This window comes from Aythya marila, assembly GCF_965140915.1.
Source record: "Aythya marila genome assembly, chromosome: 19".
NCBI lineage: Eukaryota > Metazoa > Chordata > Aves > Anseriformes > Anatidae > Aythya > Aythya marila.
The window spans coordinates 9,605,429-9,631,351 of record NC_139060.1 but is presented as its reverse complement, the minus strand read 5'-3'; the positions used below and the strand labels follow the sequence as shown (position 1 = coordinate 9,631,351).

General features: G+C 44.4%; 1 protein-coding gene across 3 annotated transcripts; it reads right to left on the bottom strand.

Annotated features, from left to right (window-relative positions):
• Positions 1-80: 80 nt before the first annotated feature.
• On the bottom strand, positions 81-25,923 carry GSN (gelsolin). Of its 3 annotated transcripts, none has more exons than XM_082775694.1 (17): positions 25,829-25,923; positions 11,824-12,025; positions 10,722-10,876; positions 10,014-10,175; positions 9,624-9,773; positions 9,225-9,314; positions 8,192-8,324; positions 7,647-7,735; positions 6,884-7,099; positions 6,078-6,211; positions 5,198-5,288; positions 4,357-4,527; positions 2,753-2,927; positions 2,342-2,466; positions 1,734-1,811; positions 949-1,009; positions 81-454 (listed from the first exon to the last, which is right to left on the bottom strand). In XM_082775694.1, exons 2-17 carry the CDS (start codon positions 12,014-12,016, stop codon positions 285-287), a joined length of 2,193 nt encoding a protein of 730 aa, XP_082631820.1. In that variant the 5' UTR covers positions 12,017-12,025; positions 25,829-25,923; the 3' UTR covers positions 81-284. The 3 variants fall into 3 exon arrangements, with proteins under 3 accessions (XP_082631820.1, XP_082631819.1, XP_082631818.1); XM_082775693.1 differs by lacking the exon at positions 25,829-25,923 and adding an exon at positions 25,359-25,406; XM_082775692.1 differs by lacking the exon at positions 25,829-25,923 and adding an exon at positions 13,228-13,437.

The following is a 25,923-nucleotide window of genomic DNA, read 5'->3' as shown; positions in this document are numbered from 1 at the left end:
GGTGTATTTTTTTCAAGTAAGTTAAAATGTGGGATCTACAGTGTCTGTTATTGTTTGCCTCTTAGTAACAAAGCCCACCATTTTCTTCTTCTATTCCATAGAAGCTTTATTGTATTAAATATAATCAAAGCAAGGAGTAGAGCAATATGACTGGTCACGATTGTTTTGGTACTTATTGCACAGCTAATTGGCTATTAACATCATTGCCTGCAAGAAGAAGTAGCCCTTGAAGGCATTGAAGGCACTATACTTGCTCCATTTCAAAAGAAAAAAACAACTGTTCCTTAGACATCCACATCTGCCATTGCTCTCTGTAGAGGATCAACAGACCAGTAGTCGTCATCCCAGCCCAGGAACCAGCCGGAGAAGGTTGGAGGCTCAAACCCTTGCTTAACGAGCGTGACTGGAGTTCTCTTATCTCTGCTGGCGGGATCCGTTTCAATGTACCGTTTAGCTGTAAAAGGCACAAGGAGGAGAAAAATCACATGGAGTCCAAAGCTTATGGAGCAACAGAAGAAACAGATTAACTACAGCTAAATGGATGCTAGAGATACAATTTCAGATTGTATCTGTAGTCATTAAAAAAAAAAAAAAAAAAAAAAAAAAAACAAGCTTTCACTCTGGTTTTATCTACACCTGTTACAAGAGTGGCATTTGTAGGTAGAAAGCAGATGTTGGGATTGTAAAATTCTCCAATACAGTGGCAGTCTACAGCCACTTATCCATGCAAGAGTATTTTTTCACTGTTGGGGTTTGAGCACAGTGTGTCTAAATGCTGCACCTCTTTACGCTGATACTTGGGATCCTCCTTTCTCTATCTGTGGTCTCTTTGATCACAATATTGAATGTCATATTCATGATTAAGATAAGTTTCTCTCTGCCTTAAGATCAGATAATGGGAAAACAAAACAAACACTTATTTCGGAGAATAAAATGTCATAACGGTACCAGATTTCAAAGCCTCAGTCTTTTCTTCTTCCTGGGCATCTTTTCCAATCCATACAAAGACCTATAGATTTAAAAATAAAAAATAAAAACAAATAATCACACGAATTGTTTCAGCAACAGTCAGTATCTTTATGAAAGAGAGGATAAGGGCTCATTGACCAGAGTATGGCACAGAACAAGAACAAATTCCTCCTGGTGTGCGTGGCTTATTGACTTGGCTAAAGCTACTGGTAGTTGACAAAAAGCTTTTTGACTGCAGTTTATCTGCAGTAAATTCTAGATACATGAACAAATTATACACTGGTTTAACATCAGGAAAAATTGCTAATGTTTGAACGTTCTTACATAAAACAGACACAAAATTCATCTCTAAGTTCACTTTTGGCTGATTCACATGCAGTGACTAACCCAAGCCTTCTGTTTTCAATTACAGAAAACGTGTCTGTGTCTTAAATTGTTAAATCCTAACCACGGTTCAGTCACCTCCAGCCAGGACAAGGACACTGCCCTCAGGAAGTTTACAGCCTGGGGAAGTATATATGATACACAACAGCCTGTCTGCTTCAGCCCATAAGCTAACAAAGTGGCAAGACACTGGCTCTTTTATAAGGTTCTGGGTCTAAGTTCTCTTCAACATTGCTAGTGAGGTGATTTGTTCTCAGGCCTGAAGGTGGAAGGACTCTACAGTAAAACAATTCTGCTAGTTCTTGTAATTTGGGTCTCTTAATCTAGAGCCACACTGTTCGTATTCTTTACTTCCCTCCTCATAGGTAAACATGACATACCTGATCCCATGTGTCAAGGATCATAACGTCATCTGTAGCAAGGTCATCCTGAGTCAGATCTCCAGGAACTTCTTCAATCTGAAAAATATAAAGTTAAAAGATGAGAATATAGTTCAAGCATCACTTTACCTTTACAGGAAGAATGCAGATTACGTGGGCTCTGGCTTCACCTCTCGTCAATGAGGTGAATACCATTGGCACAGTCTTTGACCATGCAGCTCAGACTATGTTACAGAAGTGTTCTTACACCACAGAACACAAAATCAGTCTGTCTACCTAGTAAAACAGTCTTTAATTCATGCATAAGGCTTTTAACGCTGCCTCTTGTTAATAGAAACATTCATGAGTTAAAATCTGAGGAGTTTGCTGGTTATTAACCAGGGGAGGACCAGTTTAATGGTTCAGAAAGTTGCTGTGATGACAACAGTGCTATAGAACTAGCTGCCGTCTCTGCAGAAAAAATGGTGCTGTTGCTTTCCTTCTGGAGGCTACACTGCAAAGGAAGATAAGGTATAACAGCCCCTCGGTTGACTCAGAGCAGACTGAGATGAAGTTACCCCCAGCTCTGTCAGATGACTGCTGAGTTGACTATCTTCCCAGATACTCACTGTGAAGCGTCCACTCTTGTTGGAGCATGCAAAAAGACGAGGGGGGTGAGCATCCATCTTCTTGTCCTTCAGCCGGGGAGAGGTACGGTAAGGAGCTTTGCCACCCAAAGCAGCCCAGAAATTCTCTGAAAAAGAGAGTGATACACTGATGCTTCAACTATTTGTGGAAAACACAGTGCCAGTATAGCTTGGGTAGGACTTGAAGCACTCTTCTGTCTATGTCAAATTCCCAAAGGCCTACAAACATGAGTGCACTGTTAAACGCAATGAAGGTACTAGCTTGGAGAAACCACTCTGTGTCTACATGTATGTGTACATTTCCTTGTTCCGGGAGACAAAATATACATGAAATAATAATTGAGAAAGTGCAGCTACACAGAAATGATCTCAGACTTCACATATCTCCCTCACCTGGCTCTCTACCCTCAGAAACCTGTACTGAGCGAGCTCCCAGAACGTTCAGCAACTCTTGTGCCCCTGATTTCTCGGCATTGCTGGCTCCTTGGCCAACCCAAAGGTAAGCAGCAGAAGGAGTTTTCAGAACAAAGGCATCGTTGGAGTTCAGTTGACTGGCAGCAGGATCCAGCTGAAGAGAAAGAATATTGCATGTGTCAGGTATAATCACTCCCTATGCAGAGCCCATTATTTCAAAATAAAAATCAGCATCTATCCTAAAACACACTTCAAATAAGATATTCCACACAAGCATGTAAAGTTAGGAGATACGTTGTATATTTGCCTATATCTGAGTAATCAGTTAGACTTAGTCATGTGAGAAGAGTAAATAAATTGTGTTTCTGCATTTAATCTACAGATACATATGACCTATGGCAAGAATGATTGGAGCTGTCATTTTGCCAGTCTTCGTGGTTATGACAGGAGACTTAGGAATTTGCTGAGGAGCCTGTCAGAGAGCTCCATCCCTGTTGCTGAGGCTGATGAATCATTAATGTAATTTCCCCTACATCAACAAAGACATGCCATCATGACACTAGAAACTTAGGAAGTTACTGCAGACATAGAACAGTGCTCCTGCCTCACACGGAGCTCTAGTCCAGAGGAGGGTTACAAAGATGATCAGAGGACTGGAGCACCTCTCCTATGAAGAAAAGCTGAGAGTGTTGGGGATTTTCAGCCTGGAGGAGAGAAGGCTCTGGGGAGACCTCATTGCAGCCTTTCAATACTTAAAGGGGTCTTATAAAAAGGATGGAGAAGGGCTCTCTACTCAGATAGGTAATGATATGACAAGGGGAACTAGTCTTAAGCTAAGAGAGGATAGATTTAGATTAGACAGGAGGAAATTCATCACTGTAAGAGTAGTGAACAGGTTGCCAAGAGGAGTTGTGGATGCTCTGTCACTGGAGGAGTTCAAGGCCAGGCTGGACGGGGCCTTGGACAACTGGATCTGGTGGGTGGCGTCCCTGCCCATGGCAGTGGGGTTGGAGTTAGATGAACTTTAAGGTCCCTTCCAACCCACTCCATTTTATAATATGATTCTGTGATAGCTGTTGACCAGGGTTCATTCCCTTTTTTTGTTGTTGCATGTTTTTGTGTGTGCGTGCATTTTTTTTCAAAGGAGTAGGGCTCTTAACCTGTGTCCTGGCACAGGTTCTATTTGCATATAGGGTTAGCAGCATGGTCACACAGGCTAAGAACAAGTCACAACATCCAGCACAACATCCATCCAAATGGTTTTCAACAGTACATCTGGCACCAGATCTTAATGGTTTTCAACAGTGTTTGAAAAGCGTTATTGCATGCAGGTGTTAACATCTGTTGTGGACTTCATAGAAAACAAAGTCAGCCTATTCAAGGTGATATTTATGAACTAATTAGAAGGTGATGATTATTACTACTTATTCATAGGAAAAGAGAAATCTTTTAACACTTTATCAAGGTTTCAAAGTATGTTACAGTTTACATCAGAAAGCTCAATCTGGCCCTTGTTCTTGTCAAAGGGCTCGTGTCCCCATCACAGCCAATGCATGCAACATGGAAGTTGGCTCTTCACATACCTCTACCGCTCTAGTAGCTCCTGAGGTGCTGGATCGGACTTGGAACAGCCGTGTTTCTGCAGGTGTGGTTTGGCCACCTCCCCTAGAGGTTCCACCCTTGTAAACAATCAGGGGCTTTCCACCAAACATACTCATCAGGTGAGGTGGCTCTTTTCCTTGCACTACTCGTTTCTAGAGAAAATAAAAATAATAATAATAATAATTAAAAAAAAACAACCACTCAGTTTTAAGCTGCTGCTGAAGAGTAGCATCAGATATGCTAGAAAAGGCTTCTGTCACCATACTTCCAGCCAAAAATCTTCCTATAGCATCCAGATGGTCATTGGAACTTAGCTATTAACTTCCACACAAAAGCAGACCAGCATTTAAACTGAGCTCTCACAGTTACCATTTCATTTTAATTGATGGGTGATCGACTGGCATAGAGGTAACAAGTAACAGCCATGAAAAACCTCTTGTTTTATAAAGGCTGCACCTCTCTCAAATGCCAAGGGCTTTTTTCTGTCGAATGCCTTTTTTCTCACTTTAAGTTAAGAAGAAAAATAGATAACTTAGCTAACTCCAGAAATTTGCTGCATTCATCAATCCAGCTGCTTTTGCAAAAACATTGCTAAATATATCCAAGGTGTTTCCTTCTTCTCTCACCAAGCTCTGTTGTCTGTCAACATGTTGCACTAACTGGTATGAAATGCAGATTGTTAATTCCTGGTGTTAGCAGAAGGCTCACTGCCACTTAAAAGGTATAAGAAAACCAGTTATATCTTATTTATTCCTACAGTGTATACTTTTCTGCTTTGTTGGATTTTTGTTTGGTTGTTGATTTTAGTGGTTTTTTTTTCACCTGCACAGGGGTGCCTCCCAGCTCCTCATCCAGCTGCACTGTAAGGAATGCAGAGGTTGCAATTTCATCTTGAGTGGAATGAGCACCCTGCCTGAAAGACAAGGCAAAATTTGAGTTGTATTTTTAACACTTTCCCTCCCTACACATGCACCTTATAAAGACAAAGGCAGAAGAAAAACTTTTGCTACCTAACGTCTGCAGCACCTCATTCAACATGAAGAAGAAATTCACTCTCTTATATTGTAACACTGATTACAGGGGGAGATGGGGACATTTTCTAGAAAATAAGCACAGATTCTTTAGTACCTTCGCACCTAGCTCACATTATCCTTCTAGCAGCTGGCTTAAAAACATTCCTGTTGGTACTGTTAGCAGGAAATACACATGCAGCACCTACACAGACCGCACCCTTTTTGATTTCAGTTATGGAGCTTGCCTGTGACCCCTCTGATAAGCAAGAAGTTCACCACTGTGAGACTAACCACTGAAAAAGCCCTCTTTAAGTGTATGGTCTGGGAACTGTAAGAGTCTCAAGCCACCAACCAAGGTGGCAAAATGACAAAAGACAGTCACAGTGGTCTCATATGTAGAAACTCCGCAAAAAGTCTAGAGCGTGATCCAAAGAAGGGAGTAACTACTAGTAGGGAGAAAAAAAAAGGGGAGGGGGAAGATGTTAGCACAGTAATTCCACCCATTAAAATTTCAAACAAAACATTTCAGAGTTCTTGTAGTGTTTTGGAAGGGAATACTACCCCAAGTGAAACCTTATTCCCTAAGGATCCTCTATAAATGGGAACCAACAGTGATCCATTTTCAAAGAAGACTCAGAGCACCACTTAGTCCCAGTGTTTCCTGACTTGCACCAGGAAAGCCTTCTTACCAAGTGTAAATGATCTGTCCCTGTTTTCCAGCATGCTGGTAATTGTACAAGATAATATAACTATCCCCTCCGTAGAACTGCCCATATGTTGAAGGATCCACTGGCACTTTCTCTGAGCCTTCTATTCTCCAAATCTAGAAAAAGAACAGAAAGGGAAAGGAACAGAAATATTCTGAGTGAAACATGAAAGCAAAATAAACAGACTTTCCTGAACAGAGCTTGTATTCCATTTTCTTCCCTAATTTGGCTTCCTAAAATTTACAGTCCTGCAGCCCCACCTGCTGGGGAAAGCCACTACAAGCCTGGCATTCCCGCCCATCAGATTTCCACAGCCTGCAGCCGGGCCTGAAGCAAGGCACATTTAGCTTACCTTGTGAGCTCTCAAACCTCGATCAGATTTATCAGAACAGTGAGAAACACTGGAACAAAAGCCAACCAAACTACTAACACCGCCAGCCCAGATGCCTTTTCAAACCCATCTTCACCACTGCTTCAAAGACACCCATCCCATGCATGATGGCAACAGCTAGAATAACGAGGAGGCGGAATATGAAAGTCTGGCTACACACCATTGGGTGAAACATTGCCCTCAGGGCAATCTTGGAGTGAAAATAACAACTCATCTACACCACATGGTTGTAGGGCTCTCAAGACCTTGCTGGTATTTCTGATGTTAAAAATTCCCTCAGTATTTACGAAACCGCAGTGAGTCTCAGGCTCCTATCTGTCCTATCTGTCTCACTGTTCTTCCAGTAGTAGCAAAGACAATTCTGGAAACCTTCCAAAAGGATTCTGACGCAGCTCACCTGTTTCCTGCCAGAGCCATCATCTTCCATTCCATGCTGGGCAGCCATGGCCTTGGAGGTGTGAAGAGTGGCGGCATCAAAAGGAACCTTCTCGATCTTGGCAACATGACCAGAAATGTAAGCCTGTCCCAGTCCTTCTGTCTGGTCCTTGTCTCTCCAGTTCTTGAAGAATTGCTTAAACAGAGGTGTCTCACCACTCTCAGGGAGGACTTGGATCTGAAACAAATGAGCCAGCCCATCATGAGCAGCCTTCCCCCGCATCCCACAGAGCTCTGACTCCAGCTACTCCTTGCTTCATAGAAGCTCTGGTTTCAAGCTGGCAGAATTGCCTTGTACAACCCTTCTGACACTACAACAGTGAAGTGCTGAGTGCCAAGAAGCAGTACTAAGAGCCAAGTCAGGTCTCACTGAGACACAGCTATCAATAAAATCTCCAGTTATTACCATATAGATGGTAATTTTTGATGTCTCTTTATTGAGAGACATCACAATCCATCTGTTTTCTGCTGCTTGCAACCACTAGTTTGAAAGAATTGATTTCTTCCATGCCAGTGTTAGTCAATCTTTAAGCCTTTGTGTAACTATGCCTGGGTCTCAGAATATGCTATGGGATTCAGACTCAGTCTAAGGTGAGTTTTGAGGAAGACTAAGGGACCTTAGAATCATCACTTTAAGAGCAAAAAGGGCAGGTTTACCTACACCTTCTCTTTTTCACCATTTTGAGAGGTCATGGAAAAGGTAAAATAAATAAATAAATCCTTACCTGGGTATGCTTTGGATAACTCATCTTATCAATGAACTCAGAAGCTGTTTTCAAGGCTGCCTTCCTCTCTTCAGAGTTGGCACTCCTGCCTTTAATGAAAATGGAGAGAAGAGGGATCAACTTTTACGAAGTTTTGTGTACCCAGAGAGAAAACTGTCCCAGGCACTTCATCCTTTTGCAACATCTGAAGTGCCCAGCCTGCCAGCTAGAAGATGATGCCAAAGAGCAAAGGAAAATTGTTTGATATCCTTTTCTGCAATGACTGAGAACACAATCGCCTTTCTACTTATGACATTTCATTTTTTTTCGTCCTGGTTCCAAAAACCCTTTGTTTAATTCTGTACACTAAAGATGCTGTATCTTAACACCTAACATTTCAGGTGATAGTGCTCTTCTGAGATTGTTTGTACTACCTGAACTTGCCCTGAAAACCACCACCATCATCAAGTGTCCACTCCCCTACCCAGCTCAAAAGAAACAGGGATCAGTAATGGGATGCAAATCCTACATATGCATAACCAGCTTCACCTGCATCTCTACGGTACCTTTCCAGACAAAGATCTTTCCATCTGTGCCATGGTCCAGAATGAAACAGTCATCTGTGTTCAGGGCTGCCTGGGAGAAGGGGTTCTCATCTGCCACCAGGGAGACTGCCATGTTCCCAGCCCCATTTGAGACCTATGATAACACAGCACAGAGATTAGATAAGGCATTTCCTTTTTTTCCTCCAGCATCATGGCAATGATCCAAAACTCAGGGAGTGGAAGGAAATCAATTTGAATGCATTGGCTGCTCCAGGCACTACTGTTTTTCAAACAGGATACCTTTGATACAGCAACACTATGACAAAAGCAAAACACTTACTCTGAAGCTTTCAAGTACTTCTAGCAACACAGATAATGCTGGGACCAAATTAAGATTGATCCAAAATAGTAAATATCTTTGGTGCAAAACCAGCCCATACATTTTTCTAAAGCAAAATATCTGCACCTAGCAACTGGAGAGGACTGTCTTGCTAACTGTGTCAAGTGGGTTTAATGGTCTGAGATCCTGTACTTACTAGTGAATAAAGACCTACATTACAAACCACCTTGGCAGACACTCACTAAATCATTAGCAGAGACTGCTGTAGAGGAGATTCCTCCCAAAAAGTCTTGGACAGTCTTCTGCACCTGTATTAGCTGGTGGCAAATGTTACCTTCCAAATCACTGCTTCATCCAGTGTGCACATTGGATGTAGAAAAGGATAGAGGTGGTTTTCAGGCTCAGTCTTTCTAGTCCAATCTTGTCATCTTCCTAAGACAACCTCTGGTAGCACAAAGGAAGACTCCCTTTCTTTTACCCACTCATTTCACACTCTGCCTTTCCCTCAAAAGTTCCTGAAAAGTCCCAGCTGAATCCCCACTGCTGACTAACACGTGGGGATGCATTGCAAGCAACCAAAGTTCATACACTTAAAAAGTGCATAAAAAGCTCTTTGACTGAGATCAGATAAGCTTTTCTCCACTACTCCAGCTCCATCTAATCGTGCAAAGATTAATCCATTCTCCACATTTGTCAGGATCTGTTTCTTGTTACCTTGTAGAGCTTAGCCAGTTTCCTATTAGCTGTATCGGTTTTGGTGTCATCAGGAGTTCCCACTGGCAGAGTGGGCTTTGGTCCCAGGACCTGAGAGAGAAATTAAAAAAAAAAAGCATAAAAGCATTACTAACCAACTGAAGAGAATCTGTGTTCCCCAGATGCTCCAGCCACAAGCAACGAGTAGAAGAAACTTCTAGATCAACAAAAGCAAAAATAAAATATATTCTGATGTCCCAGCAATGCAGAGGACCAAGTCTGCACTGAATTGAGAGTGTTTATACTGCTAGCACTTTATATGGAAAGACACACACTACTGAGCCTATCCACCTATTGCATCCGTTCTTCCAGATACTGCCCTTCCCATTCCAGCAGAAAGGAATGGATGAAGTGACCAACCTGAAGCATTTCCTCCCGCTCTGATCCTTCCTCTGAAACGAAGACCTTGGCTCGACCATTCCGCTCGTTGTCCCGAATCCCCTTGGCCAGCACAGTGGCCTTCAGCCGTTCTTGACGATTGCTGTTGGAGCCGCACCACTGGTAGATGTTCTGGGGGGGAAGAGAAAAATCATGCAGCTAACACTTGTTGGATCCAAACACGGCCCTCTCTGAAGGAGACAGCAGTACAGCTGAGACTGAAAGATGTCACAAGACTGACTATGTAATCTTTTAGAATGCTCAACACTTCAGATAACTTAAACACTGTGGAAATAAATAAAATAAAAAAATGAACTAATCAGATTTCTGCCCCTGAAAGGCTGATAAACCCATCTTTTGCATGGTACTTACGCTGCCAAGGTCAAGGATGAAACAATCGCCTGTGTTGAAGCTCTCCCAGGTCACAGGGACCTCTGTTGCTCGGACTGCTCTCCTGCCTTTGACCTGGAGAAGCCTCTGCACAGTCACTTCATTGGGAACCACGTGCCTGAAGCCAGAAGCCACACCACCAGCCTAAGACAAAAGAAAAAAAGAATGATTCATACTCGTGCTGTTGCTTTACTACCGTGGAATTCCACTACTGAAGTAAAATGGAATAGAAGCAGGCATTGAAGAGCAACTCCCACTGCTATTCATCTGCTTTACCCAAACATTATGTATGGTTAGGAGAGGGACTGAGCACAGAAAATGGGACTGGCAAGGTTAAGCTGTTAAGTAATCAGGGAGAAATTAAGTCTACTGAGTAGGTGTTTCCCATTAACTAGGGTTGCTGTTTCTTAAACTCATTCCAGACATCTTGGGACTGTTTTTTCCTCTTCTTCTTGAAGAAAAACAAAACCCCGATTCCTAAAATTGTGCATTATTAATTCAGCCAAAGTTCTCCCGCTGGGATCTGCTGTTCTCCACCCTGTCAGTTCCAACTCATTGAAAACATCTGTTTGAGAATGTTTTTAAGCAACTGGCAAAGAGGGAGCTCTCATTCTTCTGAGAAGTGGGCAGGGTGCCATATCTTGCAGACTTGAATCAGACTGGCAGTATAAAGATCCAGTCATAACCTACCTTGTACTTGATGCCAGATTTGAAGTATCCCAGGAAAGTTGCAGACTCATGGCCTTGCACTTCACGATGTTGGACAGCCTTCCCTTGAAGGTAGTCATCCATCTGAACAGTGAAGATGGCAGCTGCCCCGCGCTCATCTTGAGAGCTTTCATCTCCTAAGAAATGAAAAGGCAACAACAGGGTTTCAGCCTCCACATCCGACTGCACAAGCACCAAGGAGAAAGGAGATTCCTGGAAAGCTTAACTTTCAGGAAGGTCTGCAGAACAGCCATTTCCAAACTTTTCTAAGAACAACCCCAAAGAGCATTAAAAAGCTTATTTTTTTCTGTCAGGCTTATTATACCACCATATCTGCTGCAGCCCCACTGCTTCACAGCTGCACCTTTGATAAGCATCACGCACTTGCCCTTTGCTATTTTGCTTTGTCCTGGGAGGAAGCTTGCTATGGACTAAATCATGAGCAGATGAACCTGCAGGGAGATACTGCCATGGTTTATGAAGACTGTAGGGACCAGCAGGGCATCGGTTCCCCAGCAGTTTGCCTCTCAGGAGCTCTTTAGCATGGAAAAGCTATTGAGAGATGGCAAATAGGACAAACCCCAAGCAAGTATCCTACATAGCTTTAACTACAATATTGCCAAAGAGTCTTGGTTTTGCAGGATGTGGAGAAGCCTTGTCATGTTAGTCAATGACTTTTACTGCAGAAGGACAATTAGGAGATCTAAACTTCACAGAGACAAAGGACACCCACTGAGTGAGGAAGGTAGCAGCTGACTTCTATCCCTCCAAACAGAAAGGATTTTGGCAGCCTCTTTCATCTGAGATCGTCTTCTCTGTGGGCCTGACATGAGGCTCTGGAGAGCTAGGACTTGTGTCATCTTGATCCGAAAAGCCCTTCTTTTGCTCACACAATTCTATTTCTAGGCACAGAGATGGCTGTACTCACTCTTGCAGAAACCATTTCAAATATTTAAGCTGAGTAGCACTATGTGCACCCAAAACTCTGTGTTCCTTACTTCCTTGGCTAACACTGGACAATGCTGGAGTAGTGAGGAGAGTTCGCTTTGGGCTCCCAGTTCAGGAGCACTCCCATCAGACTTACCTAACCAGAAGTGCAAGTCGTACTGGAGGTTCCCATTCCGCTGCTTGATGGTGTTTAGCACCAGATAGGAATCTCCTGTGAAGAAGTCTCCATACAGATTTTTTGGCACTGGGACCAAATCAAATTTCTCAATCCTCCAAATCTGAAGGCCAGGCTCCTTCCCAGCCTTGGAAAACTCAGCGTGTTCCACCATGCTGACAGGCTAGGGGCAGGACAGAGAATGTTATTCAGTACACACAGTACAAGGAAGCCCTTGTTTAAATTATATTGCTTCTGATCTCTTAACTATTGTTCCAGGCAACAAGGGGAGAGTTTATTTATTTATTTATTTTTTCCTCTTGCACTGAACTGTGCAAATAAATAAAATCTTTCTCAAATGATCACTGTTACTTTTCACTTCCAATCAGCTCTACATTTTTTTTTGTCTACTTTTCCTGGTTTTATTTATATATTTTCTATATTAATTTTTAACTTTTCATTATAGAACATAAGCAAGTCAAGTCCCCTTACTATTATTTTCTATAGATGGTGCATGAGGTCCAAGACCACAGGAAATAAACACATCACTGTACATTGTACATCTTGCACAATTATCATTACTTACAGCTTGTATAATCTTATCCAGCTTGTATTATTATTGTGTAATCTTATCCAGCTCTCGCTGGAAAATGTTGTGAATATCATCAAAGAGTCAGATAATTAACAAGTTTCTTATATATCTTCCATTTCTAATTGTGGGACAAGTTACTTCAGTATTTCTGTGCAACTGTTCCATTTCAGGAATTACACATACTGTATATAACATCCTGTCCTAAGGACATTGCAGTTCTGCTTTAAGATGTGTATTTTCATGTTAATATAATCTATTAGCAATACACAATCCATTATTTTAAAAAACACAATGAACACTTTCATATAGCTATATTTTACAACAATTCACTTTTGTAATACCAAAAGGAAATAGCACATTTCTGTAGCACTGGTAAAGGAAGTTTGTCTGTATATTACTGCATGCCTTTAAGTGGTATCAGATAACAGGGAAGAAAAAATTAAAAGGTTATATTAGAAGCATCCAGTATTTTGATAAAGGAGACAGTTCACAGTAGCTGATGGACAAGAGTACATTACGTCAGTTTCCAAGGCAGAAATAAAGAATGTTACAAACTAGAAAGCAAAATAGCAAGTTAGCTACTGAAGTGATTCCTATGCTGAAATCAGGTATCAGATAGAGACGGAAAACAGCGAACATCCATGTTCTGATTCCAGTCAGCCTGAGAATTTCTCCCAAATCCCCACTACAAAATTGGACGAGCTCCTTAGAAAGAATTAGAGAACTCTGTGACTCTTAGAAGTACTCAAAACCCTAAAGTTTTCCAATGTTTAATTGTGGCGTTAGGCACTTACCACAGCTGAAAGCACAACAGCTGCTGTAACAACATATCCAAGCCCTGCAACAGACATGGAGCTAACACAGTTGAGCTTCAGAGCCATTGTGCAAAAAACGGTGAGAAAAACATAACCGAAGTCCTGTCTGCCCATTTCTAACAGCAAATGGGCTTCTCCCTTCCCCTGCAGAAGCTGTAGGGAGTCCCAGCTCCCTCCTCCTCCTCCCGCAATTGAAGACACGCTGCAGGAGCCAATCTTTTATCACAGACAAACACACCCACCCCCCCAGCACCACAGGGGCGTAACGTGTTTGTGCACAGTCCTCTTGGAAATCTCAGAGACTCTTTCAGCCACTTACAGATGCTTAATCCCAGCAGGCAAGAACTCAAGACAATACGCTATCCATTACAGCTGACGGTGCAATTATGTTCAAACAAGCCAAATATCTGGTCATAAGGCCAAATAGAGGGGAAGAAATTAAGAGATGTCAACAACAAAGGCAACATTTTGCCTGCTGAAAAAATTGCAAATAAATGGAAAGTTGACGAGACGCAGAGGAACAGAAAGGCTGTGCCAGATGGCAAGGGCTGCAGAGAAAGAGATGTTGAAAATGAGAAAAAGAACAGAGAACCACTAAAAGCATACATCTGAATACCCTGAGGATGGAGGGAATATGCCTTCATCTCTCTGAACTTACCAGAGGAGAAAGAAGCAAAATTCAGCACAGGTTTTGTGAGTCTTGCACCTGAATGTAGCATCTACACAAGCTCTATCAGAGGAACACAACCTGGAGAGGGCTGAAACACACCCCTGGGTTTCAGCTCATGTGTTAGCAAAAGGACGGTGGTGGTCTGGTGGGTGAGAGACCAAGAGCTACCTCAGTAAGTCCACAACCAAATGTTACTGAGGGTGTAGTAAGACCCCCATGGCAGGAATTTAACAGCCATCAAACCTCACCAAACCTCAAATCAAACCTGTACTTCCAGCCCAATGGAAGTACAACATAGCACGACTGCAGCGTGCTGGTGATCTGCCACCAGGGACAGAGACAGCAAGGAGCTCATTCTTCTGCCTGCCCTACCCTTCAGCGAGTCAATCCAGCACATTCCCAGTATGAACACTGCACAGAACAGCTTCTGTCCCCCCTCCAGCTGTGGCATGCCCCACGCAGAGCAGCCCCGTGCTGTCCCTGGGTGCTGGGGTGGCTCCTGAGGTGCGAGCAGTGTCTGTGCTGCTGAGACCTGCTGCAGGCACGCTGCGGGCTGTGTGCCCACGGGCATCCTGCAAGGCCAAACGAGAAAGACAGGAGGAATGCAACTGCTGCCTTGGTGTTAATGCTGTTGGTTATTCTTTTGCTTTTAAGGCATCCAGAGAAGAATTACTGACAGTCTGAGGTTCCCCCTTTCAAAAGCTCTCAAAAGATGCTTAAATAGGGGACCGGTGCTCCACCTGCTTAAATCCACAACAAGACTTCCAGGATGGAAAGATCAGACCCCACTTTGTATGTGCCTTCTCCTCTCTCCGTGAGAATTCTTTTTTTCTCTCTCTCTCACCCAAGCCAATGCATTTTGTTCTGAAATCTCAAGTTGGCAAGCTCTGTTTTAGTGAATGTATCTTTGAAAATCTCACTGCAAATCAAACTGCAACAGATAATCAAAACAATGCCTTAGTCTCGCTGGTATTTCTGATCTCTGCAAAGGAAATTCAGTGTCAGAGGTCCAAAAACTGGCAAAAATTTTTTGGAAGCCTAACTGTGTACTGGGTCAGGCCTCATGTTCCGAGGAAGCCAGCTGTGAATGGCTCCTGCAGCTGCAGCATCCCCAAACCAAGACAACCCGATTGCAAAACATTCGAAAGAGGTGAGGCCCTTCCAAATGGAAAAATACTTTGGACTTTTTATTAATAAATGTCTGGATAGTGCCACGCTTTGATACACTTCACAGGCTGAAGGCAAAGAGACCTAGGGCCATCTTCATTGTTAGCATCCCATGTCAGGGTAAATTCAAATCCCCAAATAGGTGCCTGTAAGGATATACATACAACATGCTGGGGGGTTGAGGAGAGGAATGGATGTGGTCTTTTAATCAACTTGGCATTTTATAAATTTTGCTGTGAGTCCAAGCTTGTCTTGTCAATTAGCTGCAGAATGTAAATGCGGGCAAAGGAAGGAAAGAGGGCTATATTGAGTAAATGGTACTTTATCATATTCCTTGGTAAAGATTCAGCTGAAGCATGTCAGAAGGGAATGAGGGTAACACACTTGAGCAGCTGGTATGGCTTACTGCTCTGTCGGCAAATGTGGCATTGTTAAATCGAGCCACAGAGATCTGTGCTCTGGATGTCTGACCGACGGCATGTGCCAGATGAGGTTGCCAGGACCATACTGAGAAGGATGTCTTCTTGGAGACATGGGAAAAAAGGCAGATTTCAAGCTGATGTTAATAAAAGTGTCCGGCTTAGTCACAGAAGTGGTGCTGTGCAGAGCCAGCATCTTATGCAAAAGAAAATTGTTTAAGGAAAACAAGGAAAGGGCTTGAAATACGGGATTTCAGCGCAGATGGATCATTTAAGTGACACTTGGCTGCAGAGTGATAAAAACAAGAACTTAAGAAAAGTCCAATGTTCTGAGCAAGCAGTGGAAGACAACAGCTTGTTATGGTATCCAGATGTGCAGTTAACGCAATCGTGACAGGTCTGAGAAGGGCTTCAGATGGACACTGGCCTACAGAAATAATTGCAGGGCTACCCCACTATTTGCCACACGACTTGCGAGACCTGGTGTGCCAGGGAAGCAGACGCTGCCCGAAAGTCTACGTGTGTCTCTCACAGATCAATGGCAGAATTTAGAGATTGCTTCTTCAAGAAATTTTTAAATGATTTTTTTTCCAGAGGCTGGATGCTGCTTGCTTCAAAAGAAAGGCCAGGAAAGACAGAGAAACCCTCCGGTCCTCTGGGCCAAGCAAATGTGCCATTCCAGCCCATGCTCCCCGTCACTGCACTGCGAGAGGCCCGACAGCCGGTGCTTCCACCACCACTGCTTCAGGACCCTTTATTCTTTCCTGATACCCAACCCAAAATCCCTTCCTTATTTCCACCCTGGAACTTGTAAGAACCAGTTCTCTTTGCCTGCCTCCCTCCCTAAATACTTCCATTTATGCTCCTCACGTTAATCTCTGTGGCTGTGCCTCCCACTCCCCTGTCACAGCAGCTCTGTGCCCTCACAAACTGATGCCATCAGCATTTTCACCGTTTGTCTTCACTCCCCTCTGAGTTTGTTCCTGACGTGAATGTGCCCGGTTCTTCAGCAGAGCCCCAGCCCTACACAGAAAGGAGCAGCCTGTTCCATGTCAAGACACACCTGTGCGCCCAGAATCTCTTATTCTTTGCCCCATCACACAGCAACACCCATTAGTGGCAACAATTAACGCCCAGTTCCTCCACATCAAATATACTGTCACATCTTCCCACCTACCTCCATTTAAGCCATGTAATGATGCTACCTAAAGAATCTTTCTGTGAGACGACATCGTCCAAACTCACAGAATTAAAAAAAAAAAAAAAAAAAAAGAGGAGAAAAATCTTCATTCTGTTAGGCTCCAGCCTGGTTCCCCCTCAACCTCAAACATTCGGAGCAGCTCACCACAGCTGCAGGAATGCACACACTCAGACAAAACATTCTCTGACTTCTGGCACTGCCAGAGTATTTTAGACCACAAAATGTGCAAGGCAGTAATACTTTAATAATTAAAAATTTACTGAAGTGAGATTAAATACACAGGATCGGGTGTAAATATTTAGTAGCCAGTTCCTCTGTATGACATAGCAAATATTAGCACACAGGGCTTTCCTCACGACACTTTGTACTCTGACATTTCTACGGCTGCAAAAAGCACATATATTTTTAAGCCATTCAGTGAAGCTTTTGGAGGCATTTTTCTGAATCCTCACTTACTGAATATGGGCAGTTGGAAAAAAAGAGGTGGAAAATTGCTGGTAAAATAGTCAATAAAAAAAAGAAATAAGTGCAGTGGTTCGTTTAATAGCTTCAGCTGTAAAGAGGTCTACGTGTTGCAAAGGCAAGAGATAATTTAAGTATTTACATGACACACAGAGACCCAGAGGTCTGATCGCTATGTTCATGGCATCCTGGTTTAACAGAAATGGTGCTTGTGAGCGTGCTTATTTTTGTTCAGCCGACAATGAATCAGGAGGACTCTGGACCTTCTTACTTACCCGCACAGGGCGGCTGCTCAGGAAAGCCTGGCTGAATCGAATCAGGCTGTGAAATAAGCAGTGGCAGGTGAGATCACCATGTGGTTGTTCTCATTTGCAACCCCGGTGTCCAGTTCATAACAGGTTCAGTTAATTTGGTTAAACTTGATGCGTAACAAGGCCCATACAGGAAGGTCTGCAGCCAGCATAACATTACAACACCGAGTATGTAAAACACCTGCTGTGTAATTCTGGAACGATTTCTGCATTTCCAGTTGGCAAAAGCAGAATATTTGATTTTGATGAATAATACTTACGCAGCATCAAAATAACTGTCAAGTCCAGTCTGAATTTCTAGAATGTGGGGAGAACAGGAAATCTTAGTAGAGTTTCCATCCACACAGCATTCATGTTTCAAAAACGCTTCTTGTGCACCGATCCTCGCTGTACCTTGGAGGCAAATGGTTACATTTCCACCCAGGTTTTCTTTTCTTCTATTTATTTGTCAAAAACTGCCTGGAGACTATGGATTGCTACAAAGAAATAATAATATACCTCCTCAGGAAAAGCAAGACTCCCTCGCCTCCTAGCATTCCACACCTCCTATATAGAGGGAGAGAAGTAAATCATCACCACATTTCTGCAGCAACGACAGGAGAACTGAGTCTCTGTTTTGCAAGGACCAAAGTTGTACTGCCAGCATGTTCAATCCTAATAAAATCAGCAGGCTGTACGTGCAACAGTAACACTGCTGAGCAAGAGCTGCATCCTGCAGATCACTGTCTGAGGATGTCACTGAACAGATCAAACATACCCCAAATCACATTGCTTGCTTTGGGTACAGCTGTTTCTACACTTTAAAGAGAGTCTGCACTTCCTGACTACCCACGCAGCCATTGCTTTTCTCTCCGATCCTTTGCAAACCCATAAAACCTCTGATGAATTTATGAAGATTGTCAGATTGAATATTACAGAATCATTCAAGTTCTGACAATACGAAATTCAAGACATGACACTGCATGAAACAGAGAAAGGAAGGCAATTCAGCGCAGTATTAACAGCTGCCAGTACATAGTGAAAACGGAAATACTTTTACGTTCTTTATAGCCTCCTTGCCAAAATAGTATATATGACTAATTTTTCAGTAAGTTGCTGAAAATAAATCTGGTGGGACGTCAGCTTTGTTGCCACGGTGACAAACATTGAAAAATATCTAAAATGAGACATGAGATCAGTTTTCAGTCTCCTGACATTGCTAAATTCATATACACATAATGCTAAGAACAACCCCTTTCCTCCCATCCCTAGAAGAAGTTAGTAAACAAAGCTCCATGAGACAAGGCAAACTGGCATGGAAGAGCCTCCTTCTACTCTAACCACAGTGACTGCATAAACTATTTCAATCTTCTATAGGAGGAGCAGCATGGTTAATGATATTCTTAACAGCAAATCCAGAAAGTTCAAACTGGCATTGTCCCTTCTACAGCTTCCTCCTTGATTTAAAACATGCCTCTGGTCCCAAGACGATCTCAAATCAACCATCCAGGACACAAAGTACAGCATTATCTGCACAAATGGCAAAGGAGGTTTTTGCGTTTAAAAGTTAAAATTCCTCCTAAACCACTTTAGCAAACCAGAACACCCAGATGATTTACGTATTGTTCACTTTTTCCAGCTGTTTGTTTGCATTATGAGTCATGTCAGCTCTATTTTGGTCTCTACCTTTTGAAAATGATCCACTCAGTAAACACAGAGGCTTCAGTCCAATGCGCCAGGGCTGAAAACTTGGTGCACAGAAAAATACTGAAACTCCAGAAACACAAAAGCCTGAGTTTCTTCTCAGTTGCACTGATATGAATCAGGAGGAATATTACTTACATGGGAGAAACTCTTGGATAATGTGCAGGTCTCCCATCTGGTTGAAACACACCCAGAGAAAATCTGCTGATACAATCAACTGTTTAAAAGCCCTGCCTTAAGAGCATACATGGGAGCTGAATCATGCACTTAAACACACACAGCAGAGATAAGTATGGACCAGTGGGAACTGCTGGCCACTTTCCTTCTGTTGCGAGCAAAAATGAATCCTGAATTGTACTTAAACACAAATCATCATTCAGTGCTGAAAACACATCTCAAAGGAGGGTGTATATAGCCCCTAAGACATAACCCAGTGCATTAAAACATGACTACAACCCCATGTTACGTCCCATAGACAGATCTGGTGGTGACAGCCAAAGCACACGCATGGAGACAGTGAGGAAATGCTCGTGGTCAGCTGCAGGGACATGACACAGATGTTCTCCCTCCAGCCACCAGCTTCTGGCTGCGTACCCAGGAAGTGATCTGCAACTTTATGCAAGCCGTGTTCCTCCTGCAAAGCAGCCAACACATTCCTCAGTAGCACAGAAGTCTGCTCAACTCATTAACATTAACCCAAAGAAGCAGAGAGCGATACATTATTGGAGAGGACAGGATAGAAAGCAGAAGAGACAGCCTCAAACAAATCCAAAAGGGAAGCGTGACGCACGGCCTTGCCCTCCCAGTGCAGCAGCAGGCCCAGGTGACCAGGTGAAGAGACTTGCAATAGGCCACGGCTACACGGACGGCAAAGATAAGGAGAAGTACATGCAAATATTGGGGTTGAGGATAAAGCAGCTGTGATTAAAAAGCACATAGAGGGAACGTTGTGCTATGCCCTGCTGGTGCAGCACGGCACGTCCCCGGCCCGCGAGGGGTCTGGCTGCTGGGGCAGCACAGCCCGGGCAGTGCACAGGGGGGAGACAGAAAGCAGCTCACCGAAATCAGCGCGCTTCTGCTGCCCCCGGGATGTTGGCTGGAACGTGAGCTGTGTCTGCTGCAGGTTTGCAGTTCCAGCATTTACCTTCTGACGGGCACAAGGGACGAGCTAGCGCTGCCATGGCTGGTCCCCACAGGCAGTCCTGCATGTCCCCACCTCCCTCCTCCTCGGGGCGCCAGGGGCAGGACGCCCCCTTTTCACACTGCAGTCTGCCCCACAGACACCCACTTCCACGTAAATCAATGTAGAGCTACTAGAGTTCCCCTTTCAACTTCTCCTAACACATGCAGATGTGGTCCCTGCATTAACGACCCTGGCTCGAGCAGAGCGACTTCTCACGAAGGCTGTTTTCGGCCCCAAAGCCACAACGCCTGCGAGCACCACGGCCTTGGCAGGAGCACTGTGCATCATCCATCCCACATGGCGTGCAGCCACAAGATGGCAATGCTATAAACGGGAACGCCAACATAATCCCTCCTTCCTCACAGGAGAGTGTTTACAGCTCTCCCTCTGGTGATTGACAGAGGTTTTTAACTTTATTTTTAATGGGATTCAGGCTTTCGGTGGTGAGGAACCACAGGCGTTCTCAAGGAAGGCAGCCTGCAAGAAGGGAAAGTCCTAACGGCGACGGCTCTCAGCACTGCGGCCTCCATCCAGCCTGAAAGATTTGGGATGATTCATTTCCTCCAGAGTTTTCAAGATGCTGTTTTGAATTGTAGCTGTATTTTTACTGTGTGGAAACTTTCAGTAAATAACATATGTTTAAACTTTGTTTTTGGATGGCATCCCATGGGCTGACTAGAAACAACACAAAGGGTTGTTTCTCCCTCCTCCAGTTGTGCTGGGACACCAGCTGAGGGCAGCCCCAGTTCTTCAGGTTCTCAGTGGGAGGTGGATGAGGGGCAAAAGAGAATAAGGGAAAGATCAAAAACACAGCCTGCAGTTGGAAAAGAACCCTGAAATGAGTAAAAGGAAAAAAAATCAGAGTCCAAGCCATATAAACTTTTCCCAAACTTTGACCAAAAAGAGCCAACAACTTGGTTTTAATAATAATTAAAAAAAAAAAAATCAGCTCCAGCATGGCTGTTCTGGGCTGGCATTTCCACAGCACCTTACACGGCTCCTGAGCCGTGCTGAGCACCCCAGGAAAAAGCTGCTGGCGCTCCATTCAACCCCACAAATGTCTGAGCTCTATTTAACCTTGTAAGTGCATCGTCAGTGGATAATCAGGGCTAAATACTTGGCAACCCTGCTGCTAGTTCAAGTGCTTACCGTGAAAGGCTCCTGCTTCCTCTCCTAATTTTTCAGATCACACTTTTCCTCACCAAGCAGTTGGGAAGTACTGAAAGCTGACAGCTTATGAACAGTCTGATCTCATTTCACCTCTGATGGGCCTTAACCGTGACACATTATCAAACCAGTTCTCTGATGGTGCCCTAGATACACACCTGGATCAGCAGACTACGTACGCTGAGTGTCTGTGCAGCCGTGGGCTTGTGGTACTGCAAGAAAAACACTGACGGCCGTGATCAGGCAAGTAGCAGCAGCACGGCTGTACCTGGAGGCTACGGACGCACTGGTCTGTGTACTGATCACCTTGCTGCGTGCCAAAGAGCTCATAAAAGGCCTGGTGAATCTACCCGGGCAGCCACTGAACTTTGGCTATCAGCGAGCTGAAGACTGAAGGATGCAGTGTAAATACAGGAAACGCGCCAACATCCAGGACTTCTTCGGAAGTAGATGGGGCACAAACACACCCTAGGAAACCTGGGCCTGCTGCATATGCAGCCCGTGCAGACTCTCCCACCACCCAGTTCATTTACTTTTATTTCCTTACTGAAAAACAAAATCATGGGAAGACAGAAGATCTTTAACCACAGAAACACTGCACAGGTTTTGCAGTCTGCCTTGTGGTTTAGCAGCATCCCCATTCCTCCTGTTTGGGCAGGAAGCAACCAGCTGTCACTTACTTCCGTGGTGACAGCACTCTTGGTGGTAAATCCCCACAGCTGCTCCTAGGAGACAAATTCTTGACAGTCTGGGCTCTGAAGATAACCCAACTCTAGACTTCATTTTGGGCATAACAATGACACAGGCAGCAGTGTGGGCTAAAACCAGAAATTCTCTATTTTTTGGATGTGCATCAAGGCATTGTTTCTAGATGGACAGCCTAATTGCTGCGTAGCAGTTTTAAAGAAAACTAAAGGAGTACTCTGCAGGCACAACATTGAAACTATTGCTCAGGAGTAGAACTACAAGTGGAATCCAAAAGATAAGATAAATTCACAAGGGAGGGGATGATTAGGGACTATTAAACACGGTAATTTGGATGCAACCTTCACTTCTGGAAATCCCTAATCATGACAGTTTTCAACTGCCAGAAGCTATGAGGATAGACCTAAGGAAATCTGCCCGTGCAGACTTCTTTCTCTTCCTTTGCCTAAACATCTGCTACGAATTAACCAGTGTGACAGCTTCCCTGCTCCTGCCCTGAGGGCTGTATCTGACTGCATTACCTTTGCACAGCGCCATTGTTTCGTGGAGCCTCCTGCAGGAAAATACTTTGCAGACTAACAGAACGCGGCGGGCTCTGTGGCTGTGCTCTATCCCCACCTAGTTTGTGTCCCATACTGGTAAAACGGTTCCAGCCCAGCTTGTAGCTGGCAACTCCGTTCCTTATATGGGAACGGAATGAATCATCCAGAGCATTTCTTTCAGATTCCCTTAGTCTTCTTAGTGTCTGCAGTGATTAATTAATGATTAAGAGACTGAAAAGACAAGGACTTTAACTAATGCTGAGATGCAGAATAAACTATGTGACAGAGGTACACAAAGTGATAAACTGCACACACACATACAAAAAAAAAAAACTTTTTTGCTTAATGTAATACCTCAGTGGCCTTTGAAAGCCACTGCACAAGGCATCTTTTGAGTCTTGAGCTTAAAATGGTTCAAAGCAGATTATAAGAGCACATACAAAATAACAATATGTATGGTTTTGGTTTCAGATTTAATTTTTAGAAGCGACATCAAATACCTTGCTTAGAGCATCAGACAACTACTAACCAACAGCAACAAGTATAACACACAACTTGCTGCTGACAAATTGCCCACTGCAGAATTTTCTGCCGCTTCATGAAAAGCATTTGATAGCAATCAGGCAGAGATATATTCAGAACTCAATTATTCATACAGCAGTTCCTAAGTGCAGTGAAAGTGAACAAAAAAACAAGAACAGCTGCTTCTTCCTAGACAGTAGTTACTCACTGTGAGCACACCACTTCATGTCTGTGTTTAACCATGTTCTGCTTTACTGCAACCAGTCTGCAACGTGATCACTTCAGCTCATATTTAAAACAGGAAAGAAAAAAAAAAAAGGTGGGAAGAAAAAACAACCCCAAAAATATTTCTTTTGGTGTCAGGATTCCAAATAAAAGGGCAAAATAGATAGTTTGCAGAGTCCCCTGTGCCTATCCACCATCTCCTTTCATATATGTTACTGAGTAACAACACTAATGTCTGAGCCGAGAATTAAATGGGAAGGCTTGTATTTGTAAAGCAAGCTAAAAGCCGATACAAATCCCCAGCACCAAGTAAGTCACAGAGCTATTTTAAGAGCGGTTTAGTTCCCACCAGGACGCTGTAAAACTGCCAGCCTACAAGAAGTTCTTTTATCAGAACTTGGGGAAGTGTTGGCTCAGCACGGGTCTTTGAAAACAGCTAGCTGCTGCTTCTTGTGCTGTACAAAGGCTCTTACCTTTTCTTTTTCCCAGAAGCAGCATCCCCCCCTCAGTGAGGCTGCTGGCCACACTGCTAACTCAAGAAGTGGTTGAAGCACTCACCAAAGTACATAAAGTATCCAGAAAAACTGCCTTGTAATGGAACATGTCAGGCAGCCAGCCTTTTAGCTAGAACTGGCAGCGATCCCCGGTGGTAACGTTATCGGAACCATGAACTGGATTGTGGAATGCTATCTCGCATCCCTGCTTCGGTGACAAAAGGAGCACATTCACAAACAGGTTGGATTGGTGCCTGTAAAACCAAACCTGAAACTAACAGTAGCATTTTTGCTTTGTCACCCTTTAGACATTCAAAAGTAGCCAGAGATCGATTGCTGGTTCAATTTCTTTGCACTTTCCCCATAGCACTGGAATTTCATCAGGCTGAAGAAAGCGTTCATTCTTCTGCGGGCAGGAGATATTCTCCCAGGGACACCGAAGGTATCCACTGCTCACTAAAACGCTTTGGTACCCAAACACTTAGATGTCCACTGGGAAATCCCTCTGTGCATTTCAACACAAACAATTTCAGAAGCCATCCATCCACCTACGCCACCAATGAGGTGTCACTGCAATCCCTACCCCATCTTCCTGCTGAATTCTAGTGAAAGCCACAGAGCCTGACTTCCCGCTGCTCCAGCAAGCCAGTCCTGCCATGGGGCCCGTTGATGGTACAGATAAACTAACGCTGACACCCAGGACTGGTGCACGAGTGCAGAGCGCAGCGTTCTCGTTATCCGCACTGGAGATGAGCGGCACAGCACAACTCGGGGTGCGGGACCACACCTCGCAGGATGGCACAGCACGGGCAGGAGGCGGCTGCAGTGCCCGCAGCAGCCATCCTGCAGAGCAGACGTCAAACAGGGCTGGGTTCTGCTTCTCCCTGCTAGCTGATGGGTTAAAGTTAGATCCCTCAGCACTCCCTAGTATGGATAACGGAATAAACCAGCTGATGGATAAGATGAGGGGAGCCCTTTGTGACACCCAAGGTTGTGCAAGACCTGCTCCCAGTTACCCAGAGAATGTTTCATTTGCCCAGGCAGATGTTACATAGGATTTTGTAAAGTAGTTTGAGAAACCTGAGGGATGAGAGATGCTTAAGAAACCTGTTTTACTGCAGAGCAGGAATACCCTAAGCTGAGCCATGCCATAAATCCAGCAAAGGAAACTTTTTTGCTGATAAACTTGCGTCATGCAAAGTTGGTAGTGGAAAATTGAAGAATTCTAACGATCAGCATGAAAAAAAGGAGACTTAGGGGAAACTGATGCTAGTGTCATCCTTGTTAGCAAAGTCGGATTTTTTACATCCAAAAGCAAGAAACATTCAAAGCAGTTTTATTCAGAGAGGATCTACTTACTAATGAGGCCTCCTTGAAACAAGTCATCCCCATAACTTTTTTTTTAAAAAAACTCTTCCTAGGAAACATTTCAAATACGTTTTAAGTGTCTACATTTTTGGCATTTCTGTTCAAACAGACTTTTCAAGCATTCCTTCCCCAGGCCGAGAACAAAGCGGCCGGCCCCGCGCTGTGCCCCCCGCCCCCTGCACGGCGTTTTTTCCTCGCGGGGGGCCGCGATCGGCGCGGGGATTTCGGGAGGCGCCGTAAAACCGCGCCCAGCTCGGACGGGCGGCGAACAGGGGGGCACCGCTCGGTGCCGGAGCCTCCCGGAGCCTCCCGGTGCCCTCCCGCCGCCCCCCGGCCCCCCGGCGGCGAGGGCTCCGCGGTTCCCCTCCGCCCAGGGGGGGGTCTCGGGGAAGGGCGACCCCCCCCCTAGAGACCCCCCCACCCAGCACCGCGTCCCCGCGGGGCTCCGGGGCCGGCCCTACCTGCTGCTGGCACTCGCGGCCGGGCTGGAGGCAGCTGCCGGGAGCGGGGCCGGGCAGGGCCGGGCAGGGCAGGGCAGCCCCGGGGGCGGGTTGCG